Raw genomic sequence first — 17867 nt, 5'->3', positions numbered from 1 at the left:
CTTTAGCAAGATGGGCAAACAATTTTTTAAATTAAGTTCGAAGTTCCCCTTCTGCGCAACGTTAAACCATCGTATAGAACGTCAATAACTAGTAACAGGTGGGCGGGATTTAAGATTTCGAATTTAAATTTATTCACTTTTGCGTTTATATCAGAAACGGTTTAGTTCTACTTTCGGTGTTTGATTACAAAATTTGTAAGTCATTTTGCTCAAGATTAAAACCAAAAGAAGTTGGTAACCTAAGATCAATTAATATTATTAACAAAAGCATTTTTTAACCAATTATTTTGATTTAAATTATTTAAAATGTATGAAAGTACATATACATTTTATAACCCATGCAGTTGAAACTGAACTTTTGATCCCCCTGGTGATAAGAACACAGTGTGGTCGTTTTCCTTCTGCATACCCTCGATTCCGTATAATATTCTCTTTATTATTTAACTGTGTACAAAAGCAACAATTACCAGCAATAGAAACAGTTGCCCAGGGCAAAGATTAAACACGAATTATAAAACTATAGTAACTACTTGGGATATGGGCCTTAACAAAGAACGAACAAAATTAAACTATTACGTCGAAGTGTCTAGAAGAAATTCCTGAATATGCGGACGACGGCCTGGACCCATCGCGGAACGGGACGTTGGACAATTTCCCGCTCCGCCGTCTGTGACAGATCATATAGCCGATCAGCTTCCGCCTGCAGCCGCTGGCTCAGATCCTTATTAGCCGTCACCAGGCACACCTGCGTCTCCAGATCGCGGTTCACCGATCGCTCCCCAAAGTTCGAGGAGCCGATGAGCGTGAGGTTGGGCAGTCGCGTCTCGGGCAGATAGTACCACAATCCTTTAGCATGATACGTCCAGCCCGGCTTCTCGTACTCGAAGAAGTTGACGCGGTGGTTTTGCTTCCGGCGAACCAGGCTCTCGTAGAAACTCTTGGCTATCAAAGTGTAGGCAGCCGGAATTCCGCCCGCAGGTCCTTTGGCACCCTGAAAGCCATTTGCCTGGAAAATAAATTAAATCATGGTACTATTGGTCAACTAATTAATTAGTCATAGGCACTAACATTTGGATGAGCCATCAGGATGCTGCACTGGGCTAGGCACTTGTGCGTGAGCGTGTCCATATACTCCTGCGTTAAGTTGAAGTACCCAGTGGCCAGTTTTAGACGTGATCCAGACACGCAGTTGGAGAGCAACCGCTTGGTCACCACGCTGTCGTGATGGATGCCTATCTGGCCCATCTCCAGCAGCGGAAAAACCCACGCGTCTGCCTGCGGATTCTGCTCCTTAGTTCGCGCCTGCCGCTGAAACGTCTCCTGTACCAAGTCGGAGATACGCTTCCGGGCAAGCTGGATAAACTGCTCCTTGGTGCCCTCGTACGGCAGTATTCGCCAGTTTCGGTGCAGTCCCTCGCTGGCATCTGGTGCCACTTGTAAACTAAACTCCTGCACGCGTTCAATGAACTGCGCATAAAAATCCGCCAGCGGCTTGTCCTCAATGAGTATGTATCGATCCTGCCGGTTGGTAAAGTAGTCATTCGACAGATTGGCGCCTGAGATGATCACGGCATCGTCGAAGAGGTAGACCTTCATGTGCTGTAGTCCGAGAAGCTCATTCCACCGTGGCGGAGCAAGTCGCTTTGTCATCCCGCGCAGATCAGGCGTGTGGTACAGAGAGAGCTGCACCTGGCTGCCGAAGTCGCGGACCAGTGGCAGCAACATGGTCTTGGAGTTGAGGGTTCCCCGCGTGCCGCGTGTAAAGTCCAGGAGCACGTTAAGCCTCAGGGCAGACTGTTGCTCCAGGCTGTGACGCAACGTCTGAACCATGGCGTTCTCCAGTTGCCCGGTGCCCAGGTACAAACTGGCCAGCACTATACGGCGTTTGGCCTGGCCGATGCGCTCCACCAGCGTTTCATAAAAGTGCTTTGGCTCGTGGATGACCTGAATTTGGTCGCCTCGCAGCGGGAAGCATGGCGCTAGGTTGTGTAACCAACTTAGGCTCTCCAGTGCAGGTGCTCCAGGGAAGCCGGTGGCCAGGAGACTGGGCGCCTGCTGCAGGCAGCCCAGAAAGTCGCCCTGAGCAGCCGGAGAGAGCTCCTGGCTGAAAAGGCGGCGAAGGTATAGCATCATCTTGGCGGGGATTTCTCTGGCGGATTGGCCAGCGGCTTCTCACTCTGGGCGGCGGTTTGGTGAGGACAGAGTATGGCGCATTGCTCACAGTCTGTTTGGCGGTAACCGGAACACACTTTCATTCATCAAGGGCTGTTTTATCACAAAAAAAAATTCGGAATTTCAACACGTAAATAAATTCCTGGTGGAACGGAAGTGTTGCAAAGCGAGCTTGGATTCGATAAGAAATAAGAGCTATCGTAAACAATCGAAATTCTTATATGGTTTATTTTAAATATTCAAGGGATTTTATTTTAAATTCATACTCATTATTAACAGTTAAAAAAGTTTTAATTTTCAACTCAATATGTTACTGAAAACCATCGATGATATAAAATTTCTGAGAACATCGATAGTAGTATTAATAATCGAATTAGTTCCACCTCTAGATCAGGTAGTAGAAAATAGACGCGCTGTTTTAAATGTGTGTTTGAAATAAAAATTGTGGAATAAACAAGCTAATAACACGAACTTCCAAATCGAATTAAAAGAATTGTATATATTGTGCGAAACCGCGAGATAATCGCACTCCGACCGTTAGAAAGCTGAAAGATATGGAAAACGCCGATGCGACTTCGCAATCGGATGTCCACATCGACTACAAAACCCCCAAGAAGACCCACTCGCTGATCGACAGTGAGCAGTTGCTGGACAAGATCAACATCCTCACCACCAAGCCGGAGAATCACTCCCAGAATGCCAAGGTAAGTGCAGGAATCGCAGACTGGCGATTGCCACACGTGGGTGGTTTACAGTTAGCCACGGTTGCTCCTGAAATGCGCCAAAACAAAGTAGATAATTTATATAAAAGGAGCAGTAAATGTTTAAGACTACGCAAAAATCATGTTTATCTATTATAAGCAAAACCAAAGTGCAGATGTAGGACCAAATGTACTGTTATAAATGATTTTCCTTTACAAACATTTTTTACAGTTTTATTTATCTTCTGTTTTTCACGTTGCTCTTTTATTCATTTCCTCTTACAGTGAATTTACATATGTATATCTTCTTCCATCCAGTTATATACATTATTTTCTAAGATCTGTTCTAAAAACTACAAAATAGGAATCAACTACAGTTTTGAATTGCTTACCTTGTCCATTTTATATCCACAGATTTTTATGGGTTATAAGAATCTAGTGTTTTTTTCCTACTACCAGCAGTTCTATCATTTAATTATATAACTATGGATACACTTCCTTCCTCGTACAGCTACCCACTATCAAGGATTTTGTCATCATTAAGCCAATTAGCCGCGGCGCCTTCGGAAAAGTATTCCTGGGCTACAAGAACAACGACTCGAAGCGGCTGTTCGCCATCAAGGTGATGCGCAAGTCGGAGATGATCAACAAGAATATGGTGTCCCAGGTAATCACCGAGCGGAATGCCCTGGCCCTATCCCGCTCCCAGTTCTGTGTCAGTCTCTTCTACTCCCTGCAATCGCTTTCCTACGTCTACCTTGTGATGGAGTACATGGTGGGCGGGGATCTCAAGTCACTGCTGGCCATGTTTGGGTATTTTGACGAGACCACGGCCCGGTTCTACGTGGCCGAGATGGTAATGGCGCTACAGTACCTACATCAGCACGGAATTGTTCACAGAGACATAAAACCGGACAACATGTTGCTCTCCGCCAGTGGCCACGTGAAACTCACAGATTTTGGGTTGAGCAAGATCGATATGCGACGAGATCTGGAAATATCAGACCTTATAAACTGCTCACCGAATTTAAACGCCCGCACGCCTGGCCAGCTCTTGTCGCTCACTTCGCATCTGTCCTTTGGCTCAGAGAAGAAACTGCATGACTTCGGTTCAGTTTCAAGCGCGCAAAACAACGGAATGGGCTCGGTGGCCACGGGGACATCCCACTTGCTGCAGGCCATTAACAAGCACAGTCTGATAATGGAGCTGTCGGATAGCGAGGGTGACACTTCCCTCAATGATGCAGAAAAAACTAGCGACAGCAAGATTTCTGGGGTTTCCCCCTTCTTTTCTGCCGAGGAGGCCAATGAATCCATTACTCATACGTGCACTACCAACGTAAATGTGGGTAAACAATGTAATTAAATCGGATTATTTCACATATTATTCTCCGAATCTTCAGCCCCAGGACAGCAGCTCGTCTTGTTCGTTCCACACTTGTAACTCGGCTGACCTGAGCAAGTGCTCACCACCACTGGAGTCTACAGATGGTACTGCTGCGGTCAATGCGATCCCCAGCAAGCGACGCGTGGAATTCGTCTTAGATGCGGCCCCCTGTCAGGTGAGTGGCTAGAGCTCGGCCAAACCAGTCATCTCTGTATTTATTTGCATAAATGGTTGATTTTCTGAAAGGGCTGCAAGCTGGCCGAGCAAGACAGCAGCAACATGGCCACCAATGAAGGCAAACATTTGCCCAAGATAGATAACGCAAGCGAGGCTTCGTTTGAGTTTTCCATGGTGCGCAGGCGATCGGTCGACGAGGTGCGTTGGCATGTGCATGAGTGTGTGTCTGTCCTTTGTGCGGTTTCCCTTTCTGTATCGAAACGCTAGTATTCTTTAACTCTCTTCGCAGAACTAACTTTACTGCTAAACAAATTTAAATAAGTTTGATATGTATGCCACATAGGTAGTTCAGTTAATAACTAATTCTACTACTCCCTCAGCGAAATCGCATCTTAAAGGGGCAGGAGGATTCAGGGGTGTCCAGTCGCAAGGGCGACGACTATTCCAGCTGCCACTTGAATCTGAATAGCGAGAGCACGGCCTCGTCGATTGAGAAGAATGGGGACAACCTAAGCCAATCCAAGGAGGACTTTAGCTGTTCGGATTACTCGCGCAGTTACAACATAACCAATGGCAACGAGATGAGCGGCATCAACATGAACTCGCCATTTCGCAATCTGTCCAAGCACTTTAAGCGCCCCGACTTCCTGCGCGGCATGAAGCGAAAGATCAATCTGGTCAATCGCTCCGACAACATGTCCAGCATGGAGACCGATGGCTGCAGTACGAGCAATGGGAGTACCAACACCGGACTTACGCAGGAGATCGAAATCCTCAATATTGGCAGCAGCACGCCAAAGAAGCGCAAGGCCCGTTCCTCACCGATCCGGGGTGTGCTAAAGGTGCGCTCTTTATCCGATGACGAGTTGCCTATGACTCATCTGCTTGGTCCGGAAGCAAACGTGGCCAACGTGGTCTTCTCTACGCCCGTATCTTCTCAGAAGTTACCTCGTCGAGATGGGGGCCTTCTCGGAAAGCTCAAGGCCACTCGGTTCGCTCTTCCCCTGTCCATTGAGAACAAGAAACGGGAGCACGCTGCCGCAGATAAGATGTCAGGCATTCAGTACCACCTGAAACTGTCCGACGATCCAACGATGTCGCCTATCAATCATGGAGCCGGCAACCTACCAAAGACGCCTAAAAACGTAAACATCAATACACCATTCCGCACGCCAAAGTCAGTGCGTCGCGGGGCTCGAGTGTCTAACGAACGCATCTTGGGCACACCCGATTATCTGGCTCCAGAGCTACTTCTGAAGCAAGGTCACGGTCCGGCCGTCGACTGGTGGGCTCTGGGCGTCTGCTTCTACGAGTTCATGACCGGCATACCGCCCTTTAACGACGAGACACCTCAGAAAGTATTTGACAACATTTTGAATAAGAGTGAGTTTAGTATATTTAAAGAGTTTTATTGCACATATACCTATTTTTGTTACTAATGCCCCGCAGACATCGAATGGCCAGAAGGTGATGAGGCATTATCCGTCGAATCCATGGAGGCTGTGGAACTGCTCCTAACCATGGATCCCAATGAGCGACCAGCCGCAAAGGAAGTGCAGCAAATGCGTCACTTTGCATGCATCGACTGGGAGAATATTGGCAATACCGAGCCACCATTTGTCCCGACACCAGACAATCCCACTGATACGGGATATTTCGATGCGCGCAACAACCTTCAGCACCTGCAGCTGTCCAACTTTGCAGTAGAAGACTGATGGCCAAGCGGAGCCCGGCTGCCTCCGCTTCAGCTTGCTCGTTTCGAGCAATGTCCTATCGTTATTTATATTTTCATGTAGCAATACCTAAGAGTAGACCTATAATGTTCATTTGTTATCGTTCGTCTAGCCCTACGTATTTATATTTTGTTTAAACTTCATTCAATTGTATCATTAAATTTCTTGTACATTTATTGGATTATATCGGATCATGATTGTCGATAATTGTGGCCAGCGCAGAGTTTATATACAGGTACTGATTTGAATGTTGTTATTGTAACTACGCTTAAACAAATAGCTTCAAGTATGCACTTTCGAGACATGTATATCAAATAAAGTTATAGTCTACAAGATTTAAAACCAACATTGAGTCTATGACCCCTGAAATATTTGTATTAGGATAAATAAATAAATGTTCACTATTATGTGTTTTGCAATTTTGTAAATTGCCTAAATTTGATCACTTTATTTACCCTATACCTAGTTAGATGATATATAACACCTGGAAAATAACACAACTGGCTGTTAGGATGGTTCCAATATTCCTCTTGGTCGGTAAGCTACGTGCCAATCAACTTGAAGGCAAAGTCCCAGACCTCTGGAATGGTTGTCAGGTAGCTCTCCTCATAGAAGATGCTGATTAGGCGGCAGACCATATGAGGTATGGCCCGGATGTCAGGAAATGTGGTCTCCTTGAGCAGGCTAACGGCCCGAACAATCAAGGGCTTGATGTCGGTGAACTTCTTGTTGGCCAGCAGCATAGATAGCTCCCGGAGCGCACTCTCGTACTCTTCTGATGGCAAACGAAGGTCCCTATTAGCTGGAAACAGCGAGAAGATCACGCAAGCCAAGCAACGGGTTAACACCTTTCGTCTGAAAATGAACTCAGAATTGTAAACCACGCGGATTTTCTTTGTTCGATGTTCAGAATTTGGAAAACGAACCTGTTGGTAATAACCTCCGATTTGAGACCAATCACTCCCAGCAGACCATCGCCCCAGCCTTCGGCCTTAGTTGATGCAATCTGTAGGTGCCTCGCCAGCATGTGAAGTGGCTTTTTCACCTGCTGGTTGAACTGCGCAATTTGACAGCCCCGTGCAATGATCACGCCCCAAACTAGGGCCATCCGCGGTTCTGTCAGTGGGCTGGTTTTCAAATTCTCCAGTAACTGGGTGAGGTCTTGCAAAAAGGTCACCTTATCGCCATTCGTCACGATCTCCTCCATCTTGTAGACCACGAAAACGTGCAGGGAGAAGAAGTAGCTACCCTGCATGATCGGCATAAGGTCCAGTTTCGGCAGCGACATGCTCAGTGCCTCCATTAAACCTTGCCAGCTGGGCGCGTGCCAGGGTGCACTCTCCGGCGAGGTGCGAAAGTAGTTCTCTATGCTGGTCTCCAACAGTGAATAAATGCTGGCGATGTATGTGTTAAGGTGACCGATGGCGGGCAGGGTGGAGCACATGACCAGGTTGCCCGGAGAACAACGCTGCTGCCACCAAACAAGGGCCTTAATGTGTATGCTGAAAACCCGTAGGTGCAATTGGTTAAACTGAAAATGTAGACCTATCTAGTAATTTATACTTGGACACTTCCTGGCTCTGCGTCTGAGTGGGCGCAACCAGCTCCAGCATGAGGTTGAGTGCTTCTCTACGTTGTTCTTCCATTGTACGATGCTCACTGCAGCTGCTGATGGCCCCATTGATGCTATCCAGCAGCTCTAGAAACGCGTTACTAAACGCACGCTCGCCCTCCTTTGTCACTAATAGCTTTTGGTGCTTGGCTCCGCATGCTCTCTGCATGCGAACCATGGAGCGGGTGTAGAGCATTCGTTTGGCGGTACCCAGAACAACAGCATCCTGCGCAGAGCGTTCCGGCAACATGGCACAAGCCAGGCGAAGGAGTCTGCACAAGGAACAGTTTGGATGAATATGAGAAAAATTTACATTCATGCATTTTACATACTCCAAAACAGCGCGGTCCGCATAGTTACTCTCGGCTGGGATCTTAAGGGCAATGGCGGGCTCCACACTGGCCACGAACCACTTGAGCAGCTGCTCCAGCTCAGTGTAGTCCACCAAATGCCATGGATAATGAATGGCATCCTCTAGAATCTTGCTGGTATTGGGGTGCATGTGAATGTTAGGTTCGAAGGCGATCTTTACGAATATGGTGAATAGTCGGGAGAGAATCGACACTGGCTGGGGCATCTGAGCAAACCAATTATTCCATTCAATTCGAATGAATATGTGACCCAGCATGGCGTGTGATTCTGGCAGAAATTTGTTCAGGCTATCATAGAGCCACTCCACGTGTTGTGCCGGCGGTAGGAAACGTTCCCAGGGCAATTGAGCCAATCCCTCGTGAATGGGCGCCAGCACGTGGCCTGCTGTGTTGGATTGGGCAAAGTGATGCACGTACCAGGCGAATACGTGCTCCAGAATCTTGTTTGACGAAGGCAGATACTGCAGTACTTGTAATATGGTGGCAACGAATGAACGGATCATAGGTTTGCAGCTGCTAACATGCTGCTCGCTCCATGGTAAGAGCACTTTGCTTTGTCCAGGAGTCAGCTGGCGAATCCAGTGGGCTACGCCACTAACCGTCTCTTCGGTATAGGGGATTAGCCAGGGGCTGTACGTCTCCACAATAGATCCAAACACAATATCGCTGACTAAAAAATAAGAGGAAATATTAGAGATACTACGGAAATAGTGACCGACTTACTTTGATCAGCTAGTAGCTCTTGATAGCTGCAAATGGCCGAAGCGAGAAGCGTATGACCGAAAGAGGTGAACCACAGGACCAGCGCCTGGCAATAATCCTTGTGCTTGGGATACAATCCGTGGAGTCCATGATGGAGGCGCTCCTTTTGGAAGTGTCGGGACAAGAGTAGAAGTGTGTCTGTCGCCGCCTTTAGGGTAAATAGCTTTTGACGTCGGGCAAAGTCCAAGGCAAGTTCGTGCACCCGCACTTCGCTTTGCTCCAAAGACAACTCCGGACAGTTGGAGCGCACAAACAAAGCGTTTAGGAGGTCCAAAAGAACAAGTGGCATAAGTTTTTGATCCGACGTGCGATCCAGAACGAGCTGCATTACCTCGCCGTAGTGTTGTGGGAAATCGTAACCAAAAATATGCACTAGATGCCTACGGAACAGATCTTGTAACAGACTGCTATCGGGCTGAGACCACGCCTCCAGTCCCTGCAGGACCAACAAAAGCAGACGGTTGATCTCGCTCAGTTTTGGCTGATAGGCCTCCATCCATCCCAAAAGGTCGAATTTTGAGAATAGTACGAACAGAGTCTGTGTATCGCAGTGCTTGAGATGCGAGTCAATAAGGAACTCGTACATGGGCAGAAAGTGATCCACGTCAGTGCGACTGGGCACAAAGACTCCAGCCAGCAGTTCTAAAAGATCTGGTCGTTTGAGCGCCAGACGAAGAACCTTCAATCCCTGGGTTGCCTGGTCTGCTTCCAGGTAAACCTTAAAAATATAATTGGTTAAATGAAATCTTAGCAATCACAAATGTATTACTCACTCCAAGCTTCTCCAACACCTGAAAGTACAGGTCATGTGTTGGTTGAAATTTCATTGTCACCTCGTTAAGGTTATCCACTACATGGTAGAACACCTGCACGCCAATCTGCGTAACTCTTGACTCCAACGGGGCAACCAGAAGGGCACCGACACAGACGCCCAATTCCTCGATGGCTTGAGCAAAACTGTCTACATTCATAGCCATCAATATATCCTCAATGATTTTATCATGCCTTTCCCGATTCTGCGTTTGTTTTCGGGATATAACGTCGTTGATTCGAATATGCTCCGGAGTAAGTTTTATAAGGGCAGGAGCAGTACAGTTTCGCTTGAAGAGCAGGGATGTGCACTCCTTCCGCCTGGTTTCTTCATAGGGAATCATAGAGTATAGTGTGGGCACTCTTTCCAAATAGTTCAGGTCCAGGGAATTTAACTCGGACGTCTTATAATGGTAGTTGCTAACAATTGTATGATTAATCAGTAATGTTGAGGTGTATACTATAAAAAAAAGTTTGCTTCTTACTTGGCCGTTGAGTTCAACGTGTTAATTTTTTTCTGAATCTGAATAACAATATTTCCATCGATCGGCGGCGTCTTGATAGGTTCCACACGAACATGAACCGGATTCTCGACAATCTTCTCGTAACTATTTAGCAGGCTTTTAATGTGTTGAGCAGGGGGCTGTCGGGGCTTGGGTTGTACTGGTGTCCTTGGAGCCTTTTGGTTGGGAAGTCGCATCACTTTTCGGCCCCACTGATCAGCCTGATGGCGTTGCTCCTTGCGTAACGAAGCGAGGCATAGGAACTCCGTCCAGTGGTTGACATGACCACTTAACAGTTCACGTAGCTTCTCAGAATTATACTGGGCGGGCAGGTGCTCTGTATCACTGGTAAAGCGATTTATTTGAGTTTCCTCCAGCCAAAGCATGCAGTTCTGCATTAGCTGGCAACAGTTTCGATAGAAGTCGGCCATGGCATCGTCACTGGCGTTTTTGGTTGCTAGTGCAGAATAGTACGAGTCAGCGGACTTCAGTTGGGACTTAATACATTTCATTAAAGGCACATTGTATTCATAAAACTTGTCGGATACCCCGAAATTGTGACTAAAGTTAAGTGATTCGTTTTCTGTCGGCACTCGCCACAGATAGAGTTCGAAAAATTTTTGGCAAACGATAGGAAATAAAGCGTGAGTGCTGTCCATGCTGGCCAGCAGTTGAGCGTACTTAAATATCACCAGCTGGCTGGCGGGAAAGCTGTTGGTTTTGCTCAAGGTGATGGTTTTTTTGAGAGCTGCTTCCACAGGTTGAGCGGAAATTTGTCGCAAAAGTTCGGGAAAGATACGCGTGTCCACTAAACGGAACTCAATCTCAAGAATCACTAAATTCAGCCAGCAGTTTTGAGGCGAGATCAAGGGAATGCGAGAGACAGACTGTCCGCCGAAGAAAGCTTTCAGAGCTGAGCCCTTAGGTGCTGACTTCCAATCTGTGCAATCCTGTGGTGGAGAAAACATGTCATTAGTTAAGCTGTAGAGGATTTAAAATACGTATCCTTGATTTGAATATTTACCTTGTAGTAATTGTAGAAAAATTCAACTGCCTGAGCACGGCAGTCGGGAAACTGGTACGAAATACGTAGCATTCTATCAAGGAGATACAATAAATTGGAGTTCTGGGACCATCCTGGCAGTGTGGTAAAACAGTTGAGCCAGATGTTGAGAAGATTAAGCGGCGAACAAAGACCATAGCTGTCACAATAATAAATAGCTTTGTAATAATTAGTAAATAAATTATAAAATATGCGCTTACTTTGTATATGAGATAATCTGATGGTGCAACATGTTATCTAATAATTCCAGAATTGGGCCGATAGAATTTGCGTAGACCATGTCCTTAGCCAGCTTTAAATAGGTACGATCCGCATTTAGCAGAGTGGTCATAAGTCTCTGAAAACTAGAATAGGAATAGATTATACTGTTAAATTACCAAATTCCCGATTCAATAGCGAACCTTTCACAATTGGCCAGAGTTTCTGGCGTTTCCAAAAACAATGGTACGATTAACTCCAAGCAGCGAATTGTGGCCGCGTGACGGTGATCCAGAAGCAGTTGCTGAAGAAGGTTAAATCCATGCTGGCAGATCAGCGGAATAGAATGGCCATGCAGGCTGACCAACATACCCACATATAAAGCCAGGGGTCTGTTCTCATTTACGCCCTGGAAGATCATATCCATTCTTTCCAGTTCGGGAATAAAAAGTAGTGGTTCCGTGGGATGTTGGAGAGTGCGCTTTACGGACTCCACTCCTTGGTCCATCAGATGAAGCCGCAAGACGGAGACCATGCGCCAGCACCAGTTCGTAAACTGCTCTCGACTCGATTGCGTGGAGTCAATAAGGGAAGACACTTGACGCACGCTCTCAGAAATGCCGGAGGCACCAATAACCTCCGAAGCGTATTTATTCAGAGATTCATTCACCAGGTGAGCCATTCTCACGTGTATGTTGTGTGGCAGGAAAAGTCGACCCTCGCAGTCTAATCCCCAGTTTAAGTGACTGATGATCAAGCGAGCTAAATGACTCTCCGAAGATTGGTAGTCAAAGTGAAGAAGCCAATTTGATAGCACTTCAAAGCTATCCATGCTGGGGTGCCAGTTTTCCAAAGGTAGAGCTTTAAAAAGATAAGCCGCTTGATCTACTTCTCCGTATCGCATCTTCAGCTGAACCAACAGACAACCAAACAGATCCTCATCCATTAAGTTGGCTAGCATATCACGCGCAGTTTTATAGCAAATTTCCCTCGTAGATTGATGAATATATCCAATGTGAAAGATGTGCAGGCAGATTGCCTTGACGAGACTTGCATCCTTAGAGCGATTTCGTTCGTTGGCCATCTCAAAGAAGGTCTGCAAGAGGTAGTACATATCCTCGGGTGCCACATCGGCATTCGCTAAATCGAATTTGCGCCAAAAGTCTTCTGCTTGAAAGGCTGCCTCTGCATTGCTCACTAAATCGTTGGCCAAATCCGTGGGGAAACCCACATTTAGATAATAAAATAAGTGCCAGATCACCTCTGCATCCAAGGTTCCGAAGGGCAACGTGGAAAAGTATTGCCAGGTGCCAAGGTTTCGGGTGCGGTATATGTAGCCGCAGGCGCGTACAAGTAAGGCTTGTAATTCCACTTGGATGCGCTCGTACATATCTGATGATTTGAAGAGGTTGTTGTTTCTACAAAGTAGTTAAGTAAATAAATAAAAATAACGGGTATAATTACTTTAACCTAACGTGATCTAGTTACATGAACAGTTCGTTGTAATCGAACACATATTGCAGGGTATGTCGGACCAGACGACCAAGCCGTTTTGCCAGTTGCTTATATCGCTCGTTATTGTAGGTCAGCAGTCCATCACCTATTGTTTTCACAAGTTGGGAAAAAAAAACTACCACGGCGAGCATTTGTTGGGCAGTGATCATATCCGGTTCGAGAATATAGTCGTCCAGAAATTTTTCAATGCGCAGGGCCGAGCTAAGGATTAGCCTTTTTAGAACCAAATCAAATAACACATTTTGACATTCCAACTCACGTAAAGATTTTCTCGAAAGGCAACTGGTTAAGTAGTGCGATTAGGTCGCTTTCCTTCAAGCCTATGCATTCGCCAGCAGATGTATGCGAGTCCTCGCCATCGGAATCCACCACTATCCAGCGATCAGTGGCTCCCGTCGTAGCAGAAAGTTCGCGGTGAGCTTGAGCCTGACTCTTGAGATATTCGTTACGCTTTTTCACGGGCATCAGCAAAATCTGCAGCACAGCCATGCAGTGGTTAAGTTCGGGAGAGTTTAGGTCTAGTGGCAGTTCGTTCTGTTGCGAACCACGGCGCACTGCTCGCGTTCCAGGTAATTGCAGGAATTGGGCGGCCCAGGACCCGACACCATTCGGACAGCGCAGGATGTTGAATAGCAGGAACCAGTGATCCTCTCTTGTAGCCAGTAACAGTTGCAGAGCAATCAGTTTGCGCAGCCATTCCTTGAGGTCTTTGTCGAAATTCTGATGGGATAATAAGGTTTAGATATGTTCTCACACTTTTTTCTCTGAAGAATTGAATTACTGCATTTGGACTGGGCCTCCGAACGAAGCTGAAAAGTATGGATATGGCTCGCCTCAGTTGGGAAACACACTCCAGAGCCTGTCCAGATTGTGTGTAGTTCAATGAAACCACCGACTGATCATCTAAATTGGGATAGGCCAGCAGATCATTGATGATTTGGTCTACCTTTACTTTGGTTATCTTGGCTGTAATAGAGTTGTTGGTATACGCGTGGCACACCATGTCATATAGGCCTGTTAAAGCCGTCTGGGCCAGTTCCAGTTTAATGGGATCCACCTTTATCACACTGCAAAAGACATTATGGTGAAAAATTGTTGACAGAAGTAAGACTTGACTCACTCGTAGGTGACGCATTCCTGGACCACATTGCCATCGCCGCAGGTTCCACTGAAAGTACGTGTAACTGGCTGGCGGACCCATATTTGTTTTTGGGTCTCGGTGCAGCCCTTGCGCAACTTCTCGACATCGTGCAGATTAGAGGTGATATTTCCCTGCAGTTCATAGTATTCCATTACAGCCGCATACAGAGGATCTGCCTCGCTGGACTCCAGCAATGAGTTCATTAGGAATTCCAACTCAAATTGCTTGGCCAACTCCAGATCGGGGCAATCGTAGATTCGCCGCAGTTCCTCCGTACTTAATGGTTTAATGTGACTCCTGGCCAGAGCGAAGCCCGTTGGAGACTCCGCCTGTCGGTACACAATCTTAGCGGAATGCTCCTCCACCTGCGCATTGGACATTTGCATAGGCTGCAGATTTGGGTACTGAACGATGTGACCGGTCGTCGAGGGCGGGGCACTTGGAGCACTGGGTTGGGCCTCTGTTTCTGTGTGTTCCTTTGTTTCTGGCTCTTGCGGCGGTTCTCCTACATCGCTGGAGATGCAGCACTCGTGGCTTATGATTGCCTCGCCACTGGAACTGCTGGCCAAGGCCGCAACTCGCTCGAATTCCTCCAGCAGAGACACATTCTCCGATGGTCTTTGTTCTTCACTTGTTGATAACTCAGCATGTTCCTCCTCTTCTTCTTTTTGGATCGGCCCTCTGTTGTAAGTCCTCTTGCTCTTCTGCAATTTTAACATCAGGCCTTAGATTTTAAATTCTTACTGCCCACGACTCACCTGCTTTTTGGGCTTCACTAACGTGGCCATGATTCACGTTTGATTTCCTAGCGAACAACTTTTTTGCGTTTTATTTTTGCATTCTTTGGGGGACGCAACACCGCCAAACAAAAGTCCCCATAAATATAATAGTGATGGGAGAAACCGGAGAACAGCTGTGAGCAGTCACGAAGGCTCACGAGTAATAATAGATATTCTTCTCAAATATGATGACTTGTAAAATACGTAGGCAGATTATTTTTTATTTTTGTTTTGACGTGCATGCGTTGATTACCTAATTACCATTGCACTTTAATCCCAGCTCCCCGTTATTCTCTTACCAGTCGTTACTCACGCAGCACTCCCGCTGCCCTGGCCATCTCCGTTATCGATAGACCAATTTGATGGGCAGCACTGGCCAAGTTCAGCAAGTTCAAGCGCGCAAAAAGTGAAAATTGGAGTTGAAAATGCAATACTTCGGGTGGTTTTATTTTTATTTTTTTTATAAAAATACGTTTATTTGTCTTTATTTATTGCATGCTGCCACGCACACACATATGCGTTAAGTACATGCAATTGCTCAACAACAGTCGCGCACAGAAATCACAGCATCTTTATAGACATGAAACACTTGGCTAACTAATTAGTCTATTCTACGGCTTAGCTTACGGGCTACGGACTAAGTGGTGGGGAAAACTATTTTCGCATGCTACATAGTTAACCCTCAGAGCGCAGATCGACCGGCAAGTTGGCGATACACTCCTGTTTCGCCTTCGCCCGGCACAATGTCCAATTGGATCCTACTGCTGTCGCATATCGACTGCTGATCCGTAGATCCCGTTCCTTCGGAGGTGGTGAAAACCACGGCGATGGGACTGCTCTTCTCCTTGTCCTCTGGCGAGGACTCGTACCCGTGATTCACCTTTTCCTCCTTGCAGGTTGTTGTCGTGGCCGAGGAATCGCTGCTGCTTCGTCCATTCAGTCCGGACTCCTCCTCGTGCTTCACATAGTACGGCTTCCGGCCGGAGAAGCGCTCACACAGCCGGAAGATCAACGGGTGCAGCAGCTTGCCGTCGTAGGCGTCATCCGGGTGCTGAGTCAACAAACTGATCACCGTGCCAATGACCACAGTCAGGGCCGTTCCAATTAAACTGTAGTACATAAAGCTGATCGAGTAGAAGGTCTCCAGTCCAGATCTGCAGTGGAATTAAGGGTATACTGGGATTAATACCGGGATAACAAAGTGTAGTGGCCAGAGTTGGTCAGTATATCCAACGCATTTTTGTACTTAAGAACTATTCAGTTATCTCACCTTTCAGGTGCAATTGTGGGTTGCGTGGGCACAAAGCTCTGGTTAAAACCATCAATGGGCGTGTGCGACAACAGCCAGGGCATCTGTCCCGGTTCAACGATGGGCTTGCCAATGGACTGCGCGAAGGTATCGTTGGTGCAGCCCTACAGCATAAGGAAGGATTGTATTAGGAATCAAAATTAAAACGAAAGGTTACAAAAACTCACATCTGTGGAGGTGGGCAGCATGGGATTGTCCTTAGTAATAGTCATGCTACCGCCGATGATCCAAAGCACGAAGGCGCAGGCGGTGACCATACCGGCGGATGTGCCCTTCCAATTCGCAATCGGTACCATCATGGCCAGGATGAAGCAACCCAAAAGCGGACCCGAGGTGGCAGAGAACACCAGAAGCGAGGACTCAATGACGCCCGCCAACAGACCGACACCGAAGGCCACGCCCATAATAATCAGTCCGCAGACCACGGTGATCGACTTCAGAATTCGTAGCTGCTGCTTGTCGGATAGTCCCTTGAATTTCGGCAACTGTGAGATGAAGTCCTCCCAAATTACAGTTGCCAATGAGTTTAGATTCGACACCATCATGCTAGAATATTACGTTGGATCAGAATAAGCACTTTTCCAAACTTGAACTATTTACCAAAGGGCGCCATTGAACAGGGTGGCCATAAAAATACCCACAAATCCGGGCAGGAAACCGAGTTGATCCTCCACAAAGAATGGCAGAATCTCATCGGGTTTCTTTATGTAGCCCTCGGCATAGGGATCGCAGTTGATGTACGTGGAGTAGATGACCATGCCAGAGATCCAGGAGATGGAAAAGAAGAAGAACACCAATGGCACATTGCTCAGCATTACTCTGCAAGATAACATAAGATATTTTAGCAATTAATAGAGTTTCCTTAATAGGTGGTTCTCCGAAAATAGTTACTTACCGACGCACTTGCTTTAGCGACTTGAGGCTGACATAACGCTGCATAAAATTCTGCTGACAGCCAATCTGGGAGAGGGACATGAACAGTTGGCCCAACCAAGCCGAAGTGGTATCCACTCTGACAGTCATATCGCCAGTGAAGTTCCAGAAGTTGAGGCGTCCTGAAAATAGAGGAGTTGGAGTCTTTAGTGCATGTTTACGGCGGGAAAAAGATTGAGCTGCCGTTAGAGGAGAAGCACGTGGAGGGATTCCCAGGAGCCCCACGATTGCCGCACAATGACAGCCAACAACTCAAACTCGAGTGACAAACGCTCCGCCGACACACATTTATTACTGTCGTCATGCGAGGCTGCCATTTCCTCCTCCCTCGGATTCGGATGCCGCTGTTTTATGCCACTTTTATCATCATCATTTATGTGCATAATGAGCCGACGCAGAAACAGAAGCAAAGCGAACGGCAATCCACAATGGATGCCATTTTAATAGTCATCATTCGTCAGCACTATACACACACACATAGTCGCATCCTGGCAGCTGGCTAATAAGCTGCCATGATCAATCGAAACCAATCCCACGCCCACTGGTGGCTTACCATTGTCCCGATTTAGTTGGTAAACCTTCTTCACGCCGCCCGTAGAGATAGTTCCCTGGATGCATACGGCCACAGTGACAACCAGAATGGTCACTGTCTGGATGACGTCCGCGTTGATAGCCGCCTTCAGGCCGCCCTAATGAGTTGG

At 46.9% G+C, this 17867-nt stretch overlaps 4 protein-coding genes across 9 annotated transcripts in view; 1 reads left to right on the top strand and 3 right to left on the bottom strand.

The window, feature by feature from the left end:
* Positions 1–415: 415 nt before the first annotated feature.
* On the bottom strand, positions 416–2336 carry LOC122618811 (CDP-diacylglycerol--glycerol-3-phosphate 3-phosphatidyltransferase, mitochondrial). Its single transcript, XM_043795392.1, has 2 exons — positions 1069–2336; positions 416–1006 (listed from the first exon to the last, which is right to left on the bottom strand). Exons 1-2 carry the CDS (start codon positions 2131–2133, stop codon positions 587–589), a joined length of 1485 nt encoding a protein of 494 aa, XP_043651327.1. The 5' UTR covers positions 2134–2336; the 3' UTR covers positions 416–586.
* A 218-nt stretch (positions 2337–2554) lies between these two features.
* On the top strand, positions 2555–6516 carry LOC122622647 (serine/threonine-protein kinase greatwall). 2 transcript variants are annotated; one of them, XM_043801257.1, is made up of 6 exons: positions 2555–2876; positions 3385–4218; positions 4277–4435; positions 4507–4635; positions 4818–5820; positions 5887–6516. In XM_043801257.1, the coding sequence occupies exons 1-6, from the start codon at positions 2727–2729 to the stop codon at positions 6150–6152; spliced, it is 2541 nt and encodes an 846-aa protein (XP_043657192.1). In that variant the 5' UTR covers positions 2555–2726; the 3' UTR covers positions 6153–6516. The 2 variants fall into 2 exon arrangements, with proteins under 2 accessions (XP_043657192.1, XP_043657193.1); XM_043801258.1 differs by lacking the exon at positions 4507–4635.
* A 58-nt stretch (positions 6517–6574) lies between these two features.
* LOC122622646 (ectopic P granules protein 5 homolog) lies at positions 6575–15027 on the bottom strand. Of its 2 annotated transcripts, none has more exons than XM_043801255.1 (15): positions 14904–15027; positions 14125–14849; positions 13786–14071; positions 13264–13724; positions 12978–13205; positions 11693–12907; positions 11492–11635; positions 11253–11430; positions 10211–11178; positions 9689–10145; positions 8877–9633; positions 8115–8823; positions 7734–8054; positions 7097–7672; positions 6575–7025 (listed from the first exon to the last, which is right to left on the bottom strand). In XM_043801255.1, exons 1-15 carry the CDS (start codon positions 14931–14933, stop codon positions 6713–6715), a joined length of 7368 nt encoding a protein of 2455 aa, XP_043657190.1. In that variant the 5' UTR covers positions 14934–15027; the 3' UTR covers positions 6575–6712. The 2 variants fall into 2 exon arrangements, with proteins under 2 accessions (XP_043657190.1, XP_043657191.1); XM_043801256.1 differs by having other exon boundaries at positions 14125–14846; positions 14904–15002.
* Positions 15028–15367: 340 nt separating this feature from the next.
* LOC122619714 (sodium-coupled monocarboxylate transporter 2) overlaps positions 15368–17867 on the bottom strand; it is a 35862-nt gene continuing 33362 nt past the window's right edge. For all 4 annotated transcript variants that reach the window (XM_043796809.1, XM_043796807.1, XM_043796810.1 and 1 more), the window contains 6 exons: positions 17720–17855; positions 17129–17288; positions 16834–17052; positions 16401–16779; positions 16195–16337; positions 15368–16078 (listed from right to left, as the gene is read on the bottom strand). In XM_043796809.1, coding sequence (XP_043652744.1) covers positions 15607–16078; positions 16195–16337; positions 16401–16779; positions 16834–17052; positions 17129–17288; positions 17720–17855 — 1509 coding nt within the window. In that variant the 3' untranslated portion in view covers positions 15368–15606. The remainder of the gene's footprint in view (positions 16079–16194; positions 16338–16400; positions 16780–16833; positions 17053–17128; positions 17289–17719; positions 17856–17867) is intronic.

This window comes from Drosophila teissieri, chromosome 3R (genome assembly GCF_016746235.2).
Source record: "Drosophila teissieri strain GT53w chromosome 3R, Prin_Dtei_1.1, whole genome shotgun sequence".
Lineage (NCBI taxonomy): Eukaryota > Metazoa > Arthropoda > Insecta > Diptera > Drosophilidae > Drosophila > Drosophila teissieri.
Note: the sequence above shows the minus strand (reverse complement) of the source record. Positions and strands in the feature narration are given on the sequence as shown.

What these genes read in the sequence shown, in the direction of transcription:
- LOC122618811 (XM_043795392.1), bottom strand. Translation starts at nt 2,133, where the DNA reads ATGATGCTATACCTTCGCCGCCTTTTCAGCCAGGAGCTCTCTCCGGCT. An exon ending in TCCTGATGGCTCATCCAAAT is followed by an intron (nt 1,007 to 1,068) that starts GTTAGTGCCTAT and finishes TTTATTTTCCAG; the next exon opens with GCAAATGGCTTTCAGGGTGC.
- LOC122622647 (XM_043801257.1), top strand. Translation starts at nt 2,727, where the DNA reads ATGGAAAACGCCGATGCGACTTCGCAATCGGATGTCCACATCGACTAC. An exon ending in CGTGCACTACCAACGTAAAT is followed by an intron (nt 4,219 to 4,276) that starts GTGGGTAAACAA and finishes CCGAATCTTCAG; the next exon opens with CCCCAGGACAGCAGCTCGTC. An exon ending in TGACAACATTTTGAATAAGA is followed by an intron (nt 5,821 to 5,886) that starts GTGAGTTTAGTA and finishes AATGCCCCGCAG; the next exon opens with ACATCGAATGGCCAGAAGGT.
- LOC122622646 (XM_043801255.1), bottom strand. Translation starts at nt 14,933, where the DNA reads ATGGCCACGTTAGTGAAGCCCAAAAAGCAG. An exon ending in TAGTGAAGCCCAAAAAGCAG is followed by an intron (nt 14,850 to 14,903) that starts GTGAGTCGTGGG and finishes TTAAAATTGCAG; the next exon opens with AAGAGCAAGAGGACTTACAA. An exon ending in TTTTCTACAATTACTACAAG is followed by an intron (nt 11,179 to 11,252) that starts GTAAATATTCAA and finishes TCTCCACCACAG; the next exon opens with GATTGCACAGATTGGAAGTC.